Below are 10,624 nucleotides of genomic sequence, written 5' to 3'. Positions count from 1 at the left end.
TCCTCCCTCACTGCAGCCATCCTGGCCTCCTCTTCCTCCTCTAGAAACTGCTGAAGCTTCTTAAACTGCTCCTTAATCTGCCTCTCTGTGTGTCGGGCCTGGACCTTCATGTGTTCTGCTGTTTGATCAAACTCCTCTTTAACTCGTTCACAAACCTTTAACTTCTCCTTTAAGGGCTCCAGAGTTTCCTGAAGTTCCTTCTTGTGTTGTCGTGCAGCTTCATCGACGGGTCTGAATCTGTGGTTGCTGTGTTCTTCTGAATCTCTGCAGGTGTCACAAACTGGCTGCTGATGGTCCAGACAGAAGAGTTTGAGTTTCTCAGAGTGCAGACTGCAGAGAGCCTCTGAAGCTCTCTGATCTCTCTCCTGTAGGAAACTCTCACACAGGCTCTTTAAAGCAAAGTTAGGAGGCAGCATTTCCTTTGAATGTCTCCTCTTACAAACTGGACAGTCCTGACTTCCTCTCTCTGTCCACCAGCTCTGCAGACAGCCTTTACAGAAGCTGTGGCAACATGACAGGATGACAGGATCTTTAAAGATGTCCTGGCAGACAGGACAGCAGAGATCTTCCTCTAATCTGGAAGCCATTTAGTCTCTGAGTGAAGCTGAAGTCACAGCAGGCAGACGCTCAGACAGGAAACAGTCAGCCACTCCCTCCTTCAGTAACGGCCCTGAAAGTTACCTTCACTTTGAGTCTCATCAAACTCTTGTTCGGTTTGTGGATTCAGCAGCAGGTTGAAGTGGTCGTATTCCCAGTATTCCCAGTATTCCCAGTATTCCCAGTATCCCTCCTGTAGTTGTCCTCTTTCAGTGGAAGTGCTGGTTTTGGTCTGAAGGGGAGTCTTACCGTCTGACTCTCAGTGTGTCTCGTGAGGGTCAAAGTCTCTTCAGAGTGTGAACACACAGGACTGGATCCGTCAGTCAACACTGACAAAGCATGCCACAAAGAATGAACAGAACTGAGGCTAGAAATACATGGGCACACCACAGGCACACACACAGGCAGGCAGGGCAATTATACACAGGTGAAACACACGAGCAATCAAACAGCAGGAAACAAAGCTAGACAAGCACACATGAGAACTGAACACTACAAAATAAAACAGGAGGTAAAGCATATGGGAAAACACAAGACAGAGTTACCAAAGTAAAACAGAAAACGAGAAACTAACTACAACCAAACCGACAGAGACTATGATGAAACAGAACACAAGATAGACAAGACCAAAATAATAAAACACAGAAGTACACACACCAGGAATAACACTAAACATGAACCAAGGCACAGGACTAAAAACTAAGGCACTAGACTAGGACCTGAGGCAAAGAACTAGAACGCACAACTAAGAACTAAGATAAGAGACAAGACAGATACTAAGTCAAGTTAAACACGCGAAGGAACAAAATACTGAACAAAGCACAGAGAAGCACAGAACCACAGAAACAGAACTTAAACAGAAAAACATGAACACAAACCACATTCCTAACATTCTACCTCTTATCCAGGGTCGGGTCGCGGGGCAGCAGCTCCAGCAGGGGACCCCAAACCTCCCTTTCCCGCATTAACCAGCTCTGACTGGGGGATCCTGAGATGTTCCCAGGCCAGTGTGCTAATATCTCTCCATCTAGTCCTGGGTCTTCCCCAAGGCCTCTTCCCAACTGGACCTGTAAAACATAAAAAAACATCTCCCTAGGGAGGCACCCAGGGGGGGCATCCTTACCAGATGCCCGAGCCACCACTATTCTTAATTCAGCGGCTCTACTCCGAGTTCCTCACGGATGACTTTAATCTGGCTTCAGAGCACATCACAGCACTGACACCGCCCTCATCAAAATCACTAATGACTTCCTCATTGCCGCTGATTCTGGAGATATCAGCATCCTCATTCTTCTAGATCTCTCTGCAGCCTTTGACAAAGTGTCCCACGCCATCCCTCTCAACCGTCTATCTGAATGTGTTGGCCTCACTGGTTCAGCACTCTCCTGGTTTCAGTCATATCTCTCCAATAGGGAACAGTTCATCACCTTTAGAGCCTCCAGCTCCCCCCTGGCTCCTGTCAAACAAGGTGGGCCTCAAAGCCCTGTGCTTGGACCCCTCCTTTTCACCATTTACATGCTCCCACTCGGCCAGATAATACGTCACCATGGTCTCAGTTTCCACTGTTATGCTGATGACACACAGCTGTATATCAGCACCAAACCATCCACTCAGCGTCCCCCTCTGTCACTTGTTAACTGTCTGATGAAATAAAAACCTGGATGTCATCCAATCTACTCAAGCTGAACAGCAGCAAAATGGAGCTAATGGTAGTGGCTTTCAAGCCGCTGCTCCTGAGGGTAGGTGATCTACAAAGTGGATGGTTGCTCCATCTCTCCATCCCAAGAAGTCCGCAACCTTGGAGTCATTTTGGACTCCACCCTTTCCTTCCAGTCACATGTCAAACTCATTACCAAATCTGCTTTCTACCACCTCAAAAAAATTCTCCAGACTTCGGCCATCACTCTCAGACTCTGTGGCAGAGTCTCTCATCCATGTCTTCATCACCTCCCGCTTGGACTAATGTAATGGTGTCCTGTATGGTGTCCTGTACAGGCTACAATATGTCCAGAACTCGGCTGCCAGGTACAAAATCCTACTCCTCACCTATAAATCTCTCCATGACACTGCCCCCCAGTACCTACTGGACCTTCTCCACCCATACTCCTACTCACGGAACCTGCGGTCCACCGACAAGGGCCTGCTCTCTGTCCCCAGTACCAGACAGCGGACCTTTGGGGACAGAACCTTCAGCATCGCAGCCCCCACCCTCTGCAACTCTCTCTCTGGACACCTTCAAACAACTCCTAAAAACCTACCTCTACACAAAGGCATTCAACCCTGAGTGTCTTTTTATTGCTCTGTCTCTGCAATTATGTGTAAAGGCTCCTTGGGTCTTGTGAAAGGCGCTATATAAATATAAGTTATTATTAAGCACTGTTAGCACTGTTGCATCACAGCAAGAAGGTCGTGGGTTCAAACCCCGGTTGTCCCGGCCTTTCTGTGTGGAGTTTGCATGTTCTCCCCGTGTCTGCGTGGGTTCTCTCCAGGTGCTCCAGATTCCTCCCACCATCCAAAGACAAGCAGGCTAGGTTGATTGGTTACCCTAAATTGTCCTTAGGTGTTAGTGTGAGCGTGAGTGGTTGTTCGTCTATGTGTGGCTCTGCGATGGACTGGCTACCTGTCCATGGTGTACCCCGCCTTGCGCCCGATGTCAGCTGGAATTGGCTCCAGCCCCCCTGCGACCCTGTACGCAGGATAAGCGGTTGACAGTGGATGGATTCTTATTATTATTATTATGACTTGGCTTCTCACCCTATCTCTAAGGGAGAGGCGAGCCACCCTCCTGAGATAACCCATTTCGGCCTCTTGTACCTGCGATCTAGTTCTTTCAGTCATGACCCAGTCTTCGTGACTACTGCTCACCTCTCTTTTCGTCACAAAGATGCGATACAGCGAATGCAATACCGCCCCGGCTGCTCCATTGTCCCCTCGCAATCAAGACCCCAAGGTATTGGAACTCCCTCACATGGGGTAAGGACTCATTCCCTACCCGGAGTGAGCACTCCATCGGTTTCTTGCTGAGAACCATGGCTTGAGATTTGGAGGTGCTAAAATGATGAACATATGTGATGATATAGTACCAAACTGTTCTCTCTGGAGACCTCAGCTGTAAACCGGGATTCAGAGTGAATCTGCTCAACAGTGTTTTATTGAAAGATGACTTTACTTTCACTACATTTACAACAGTTCGATAAACTCTCATTATTTACATCCTGAAAACTCATGAAGTCTTTAATTCACTGGTTCACCGTTAGATCATATATGAAAACTTCATGTACAACACATCAACAGAAACAGCACAATGAAAACTACAGCATTAATGTATACATGGCTATTAGTGTTTAGCAAAACATCACCATGACCATCAACGAGTCACCAGGACAACACATTCACATGCTCCTCAGAATCCATCATCATCATCATCACCTTCTATTTCTGTTGTTCTACAGTCACACAGATCTTCAGTGGTAAAACCTTCAGGGTATTTTTTTTGAAAGTGCCAACGAATGGAAACATCCTGTCAGTGAAAGTGTGTGTGAAGGTGTGTATGTGTGTGTTAGTATCAGGATCAGAGAACGACAGCTTTCCTCTGTTCCAGTTCAGATTCACTCTGATCCTCTGGAGCTTCTTCTGCACTCTGAGAACAGTGGGTTGAGACAGTGGTGACTGTGCTGAGTATTTACCTCTATTGAACCATATTATCCATAATCCAGACCGTATGACTCCCTTCCTCTGGACAGACTCTGCTAACACACCCAGTTCCCAGCCTGTACTGTTTCCAACCTCGACATCCCAGCTTTGAGTCCCTGAGTTAAAGCCCTCAGAGCCCAGGATACACCAGGAGCCATCAAACCTCTCTGGATTGTCAGGAAGCTGCTGTCTGTCTCCTTCTCTTACACTGGTCAGATCTTCAGACAGAAGTAGTCTTGCGTGAGCAGTGTTTGGGTCCAGGATGAGAGGAGTGTAGGAGACCATGTCCTTCATCTTGTTCCAGATGTTGAAGGTCAGGTTGCCCAGGTGTTTGGCCTGGTCTATCAGAGCTCCTGAGGGCAGCTGTGGATCATCCAGCAGGGGGCGCTGCTGGACTCTTTCCACTGCAGCCTTGTAGTTGAGCAGGAATGAGACGTCTTCAGCTCTCAGCTCCTCCTCTGTGGCTCTGACTGTGTCTGAAAGAGCTGCTATCTCTCTGCTCAGAGCCTCCATCTTCTCCTTCATCATCTGACTCTTCTGCTCCTCTTCCTCCCTCACTGCAGCCATCCTGGCCTCCTCTTCCTCCTCTAGAAACTGCTGAAGCTTCTTAAACTGCTCCTTAATCTGCCTCTCTGTGTGTCGGGCCTGGACCTTCATGTGTTCTGCTGTTTGATCAAACTTCACTTTAACTCGTTCACAAACCTTTAACTTCTCCTTTAAGGATTTCAGAGTTTCCTGAAGTTCCTTCTTGTATTGTCGTGCAGCTTCATCAATGGGTATAAATCTGCGATTGATGTGTTTTTCTAAATCTCTGGAGGTGTCACACACTGGCTGCTGATGGTCCAGACAGAAGAGTTTGAGTTTCTCAGAGTGCAGACTGCAGAGAGCCTCTGAAGCTCTCTGATCTCTCTCCTGTAGGAAACTCTCACACAGGTTCTTTAAAGCAAAGTTAGGAGGCAGCATTTCCTTTGAATGTCTCCTCTTACAAACTGGACACTCCCGACTTCCTTTTTCTTTCCACCAGCTCTGCAGACAGCCTTTACAGAAGCTGTGGCAACATGACAGGATGACAGGATCTTTAAAGATGTCCTGGCAGACAGGACAGCAGAGATCTTCCTCTAATCTGGAAGCCATTTAGTCTCTGAGTGAAGCTGAAGTCACAGCAGGCAGACGCTCAGACAGGAAACAGTCAGCCACTCCGTCCTTCAGTAACGGCCCTGAAAGTTACCTTCTTTTTGAGTCTTTGTTCTCGTCAAACTCTTGTTCAGTTTGTGGATTCAGCAGCAGGTTGAAGTGGTCGTATTCCCAGTATTCCCAGTATCCCTCCTGTAGCTGTCCTCTCTCAGTGGAAGTGCTGGTTTTGGTCTGAAGGGTCTTACCATCTGACTCTCAGTGTGTCTCGTCTCAGTGAGGCAGAATAACAACCTGTTTTCCTGGTTTGTCTCAGGTGAGTTATGTGAGGGGCGGAGTCTCTTCAGAGTATGAACACACAGCAATGAAATCTCCAGATTAACCCGTCTTGTTAGTAGATACACTACTTCACTCTGCAGTACTGGTAGAGCAGCTCAGTATAATCTGTAGTAACCAGTGTGTACTTCATAGTATTATTGACAAGTGTTCCTAATCAGGGTGAGTCTGGGGTTCTTCTGCAGATGCAGTGAGCACATGGGTAGATTGTGACAGAGCTCATGGAACATGGAAAAAATTATTTTAGAATGTTTTGAAATGAGAAAAGTCAGAAAAAAGAATTTAAATCAATGGATATGAAATTGGGTTGTAAATACTATACTATACTATACTATACTATAATAATGGTCCAAATGGTATGTTCTGTTTGTGAACGGTGCTGTGACTGCTGTGTAAAATAAAGGTGGAAGGAAGGTGGCAAAATGGATTAAAGGTCCAGCTGGACGAAACAAAGACGAAGAGATAGAGAGATGAGGAAGAAGGATCAGGGTGTGAGGGATGTGGGTATTAGGAAGAAGAGTGAGGAGTCGACGGTTGTAGTGATGAGGAAGAAGAGTGAAGGATCGATAGATGTTGGGATGAGGAAGAAGAGTGAGGAGTCGACAGATGCGTGAAGGATGAAGAAGAGTGAGGGTTCAAGGGATGTGGGAATGATGAAGAAGAGTGAGAGTCGACGGATGTGGGTATGATGAAGAAGAGTGAGGGTCGACGGATGTGGGTATGATCAAGAAGAGTTAGGGTTCAAGGAATGTGGGTATGAGGAAGAAGAGTGAGGGTTCAAGGGAAAAGTGAGGGTTGACTGATGTGCATATGACGAAGAAGAATGAGGGGTCGACTGATGTGGGTATGATGAAGAAGAGTGAGGGTCGACGGATGTGGGCATGATGAAGAAGAGTTAGGGTTCAAGGAATGTGGGTATGAGGAAGAAGAGTGAGGGTTCAAGGGAAGAGTGAGGGTAGACGGATGTGCATATGACGAAGAAGAATGAGGGGTCGACTGATGTGGGTATGATGAAGAAGAGTGAGGGTCGACGGATGTGGGTATGATGAAGAAGAATGAGGGGTCGACTGATGTGGGTATGATGAAGAAGAGTGAGGGTCGACGGATGTGGGTATGATGAAGAAGAGTGAGGGTCGACGGATGTGGGCATGATGAAGAAGAGTTAGGGTTCAAGGAATGTGGGTATGAGGAAGAAGAGTGAGGGTTCAAGGGAAGAGTGAGGGTAGACGGATGTGCATATGACGAAGAAGAATGAGGGGTCGACTGATGTGGGTATGATGAAGAAGAGTGAGGGTCGACGGATGTGGGTATGATGAAGAAGAATGAGGGGTCGACTGATGTGGGTATGATGAAGAAGAGTGAGGGTCGACGGATGTGGGTATGATGAAGAAGAGTGAGGGTCGACGGATGTGGGCATGATGAAGAAGAGTTAGGGTTCAAGGAATGTGGGTATGAGGAAGAAGAGTGAGGGTTCAAGGGAAGAGTGAGGGTAGACGGATGTGGGTATGAGGAAGAAGAGTGAGCGTCGACTGATGTGGGTATGAGGAAGAAGAGTGAGGGTCAACTGATGTGGGTATGAGGAAGAAGAGTGAGGGTCGATGGATGTGTGTATGAGGAAGAAGAGTTAGGGTTCGACAGATGTGGGTATGAGGAAGAAGAGTGAGGGTCAACTGATGTGGGTATGAGGAAGAAGAGTGAGGGGTTGACAGATGTGGGTATGAGGAAGAAGAGTGAGGGTCGACGGATGTGGGTATGAGGAAGAAGAGTGAGGGTCGATGGATGTGTGTATGAGGAAGAAGAGTTAGGGTTCGACGGATGTGGGTATGAGGAAGAAGAGTTAGGGTTCGACAGATGTGGGTATGAGGAAGAAGAGTTAGGGTTCGACGGATGTGGGTATGAGGAAGAAGAGTTAGGGTTCGATGGATGTGGGCATGATGAAGAAGAGTGAGGGTCGACGGATGTGGGCATGATGAAGAAGAGTTAGGGTTCAAGGAATGTGGGTATGAGGAAGAAGAGTGAGGGTTCAAGGGAAGAGTTAGGGTTCGACAGATGTGGGTAAGAGGAAGAAGAGTTAGGGTTCGACGGATGTGGGTATGAGGAAGAAGAGTTAGGGTTCGACGGATGTGGGTATGAGGAAGAAGAGTTAGGGTTCGACAGATGTGGGTAAGAGGAAGAAGAGTGAAGGGTTGACGGAGGTGGGTATGAGGAAGAAGAGTGAGGGGTTGACAGATGTGGGTATGAGGAAGAAAAGAGAGGGTTCGACGGATGTGGGTATGAGGAAGAAGAGTGAGGGGTCGACAGATGTGGGTAAGAGGAAGAAGAGTGAAGGGTTGACGGAGGTGGGTATGAGGAAGAAGAGTGAGGGGTTGACAGATGCGGGTATGAGGAAGAAAAGAGAGGGTTCGACGGATGTGGGTATGAGGAAGAAGAGTGAGGGTCGACGGATGTGGGTATGAGGAAGAAGAGTTAGGGTTCGACGGATGTGGGTATGAGGAAGAAGAGTTAGGGTTCGACAGATGTGGGTATGAGGAAGAAGAGTGAAGGGTTGACAGATGTGGGTATGAGGAAGAAGAGTGAGGGTCAACTGATGTGGGTATGAGGAAGAAGAGTGAGGGGTTGACAGATGTGGGTATGAGGAAGAAGAGTGAGGGTCGACTGATGTGGGTATGAGGAAGAAGAGTGAGGGGTTGACAGATGTGGGTATGAGGAAGAAGAGTGAGGGTCAACTGATGTGGGTATGAGGAAGAAGAGTGAGGGTCGACTGATGTGGGTATGAGGAAGAAGAGTTAGGGTTCGACAGATGTGGGTATGAGGAAGAAGAGTGAAGGGTTGACGGAGGTGGGTATGAGGAAGAAGAGTGAGGGGTTGACAGATGCGGGTATGAGGAAGAAAAGAGAGGGTTCGACAGATGTGGGTATGATCAACAGAGTGTTTGACGGATGTAGGGATGAGGAGGATGAGGAAGATGAGTGAGGGGTCGACAGATGTGGTTATGAGGAAGAAGAGTGAGAGTAGACTGATGTGGGTATGAGGAAGAAGAGTTATAGAAATGTTCTTTTAGGATTACTGGATTGGAAAGATATATTTAAAATGAATGGAAATCATGGTAGACAACTGCCGTAAAACCCTCAAAGGAGAACAGGAAAGGTTTGTTACAACCTTTCTCAATGAGAGGGCTGATGTGGAAGGCTGAGCTTCTTCGGCTGTGACGTCATAGGTTTGTCACATTAGCCACCTGCAGACTCCATCATAACGCTTCTTGTTCTTCCCTTCCTTGCAGAAAAGTTTCAGATTCATTCTTTACTGTTCTCAGTAGAGATCTTTTGTTTCCACAGTCTGAATTCAAAAATAAAATAAAAAATCTGAGTTCTATCTCGCATAGTCTTCGTCTTCTAAGGCTATCGCTATTGGATTTACCCCTCCGCGCCTTGCATATATATGAGCGATGTCTTCCAGCAAGTCAGCCCAAGCGGATATGGGTGTGCAGTGTCCGTGACACGGGCGGCCTCCTGCCGTTGTATTTATACATGGTGCAGACGTACGAGAAGCCCACGCTTTGGGTGGGTGTAGACAACTTTTCTCAGGGCCGTGCAGACGCGGAGGGGTAACCCCAATAGATTGCCTTAGACCACATGTGTTTTTATATCATTTGTCATCACATTTTAAACCTTCATATTAAAATCAGGTTGAAGTATATATGTCATTTCTCTTATCTCTTGCTTTTGTCTTCTTTAAAGCAGACCACACACCCCCATGTGCTGACACACAAATTATGTCATGTGACTTTAGTCATGTGCATTTACAGCAAGGTCTTAGCACCAATAACCTTCACTTAGACTAGAGAAATGCTGTTTTCTTATGCTGCCCCAACACACCTGAATTCACCCTACATTTACAGCAGTTTGATAAACTCTCATTATTTACATCTTTAAAATTCATTACAGGAAATCTTTAATTCACTGGTTGTTTGTTAGATCAAATATGACAACTTCATGTTAAACACATCCACAGAAACAGCACAATGAAAACTACAGCACTGATTTATACATGTCTATTAATATTTAGCAGGTGGACCAACTTTGTATATTTATCTTGCATTCTTTCTAAAATAATAATAAGGGCTTCTGCTGGATTTGATCATGGTTCATAAATAATGTTGATTATTCAGCAGAAAGGTCGACTTTTACCAAATGTAAAGAGGAAAAAACATGAAATGATTGATTCAGCAGTTAAATCTGTGACTTACAGCAGGAGCGTTCACTTGTTTCATTTAAAGATGAATAAATCCTGAATGAACAACCAAACATCCAAAATGAAGTAAAGAACTTTGTGTAACTTTGAACTGGAATGGAAATTAAACCTTAAGTGAGTCTTCTGAAATAAAGAATTCAATCCCGACGTCTTTTAAGGGTTTTATTCTTTGCAAAGGGTCACACAGACAGACAGAGTGCAACCAGTCTGCAGAGTGTAAGACAAAGAGCCAGTGTAGAAGCAGGTGACTTTATACTGTAAGGGTATTACTCAGCTATCCAGGAGAGGAAGGGAGTAGGGACCAGCTGTCCTGAGATGAAGGCCTATCAATAAGAAAACTCTCTAATGAGCATCTTTCCCATGGGAAACTTCACCTAGCTGTAACATAATAAAATAATCAAATACCACACAGTGAAACCTTTGTTTAAAATAATGAAGCATGCAGGGTGAAACAGTAAACACAGTAAAATATCAAATTTCCATCACAAGTCACAGTGAGCAGAGTTAGCATCTGTGCAAAAGCTGCAGGACGCTGCTCAGCTTGTAGAGCAGAGTGAACATGTTCAGTGAAGGAGAAGAAACATGTTGAAACTAGAAAGAGTCACTGACATCAAAT

General features: G+C 46.1%; 2 protein-coding genes across 2 annotated transcripts in view; both read right to left on the bottom strand.

The window, feature by feature from the left end:
- Positions 1 to 613, bottom strand: part of LOC123971831 (zinc-binding protein A33-like) — a 1,355-nt gene extending 742 nt beyond the window's left edge. Inside the window, exon 1 of the mRNA XM_046050844.1 lies at positions 144 to 613. Within this exon, the coding sequence (XP_045906800.1) occupies positions 144 to 587 (444 nt within the window). The 5' untranslated portion in view covers positions 588 to 613. The remainder of the gene's footprint in view (positions 1 to 143) is intronic.
- Positions 614 to 4,029: 3,416 nt separating this feature from the next.
- Positions 4,030 to 5,450, bottom strand: LOC123972019 (zinc-binding protein A33-like). Its single transcript, XM_046051212.1, has one exon. It carries the CDS (start codon positions 5,422 to 5,424, stop codon positions 4,030 to 4,032), a length of 1,395 nt encoding a protein of 464 aa, XP_045907168.1. The 5' UTR covers positions 5,425 to 5,450.
- Positions 5,451 to 10,624: the final 5,174 nt, after the last annotated feature.

Source organism: Micropterus dolomieu, linkage group LG06 (assembly GCF_021292245.1).
Source record: "Micropterus dolomieu isolate WLL.071019.BEF.003 ecotype Adirondacks linkage group LG06, ASM2129224v1, whole genome shotgun sequence".
NCBI classification, from domain to species: domain Eukaryota; kingdom Metazoa; phylum Chordata; class Actinopteri; order Centrarchiformes; family Centrarchidae; genus Micropterus; species Micropterus dolomieu.
The sequence above is the reverse complement of the archived record's forward strand: the minus strand, read 5'-3'. Positions and strand labels throughout refer to the sequence as shown.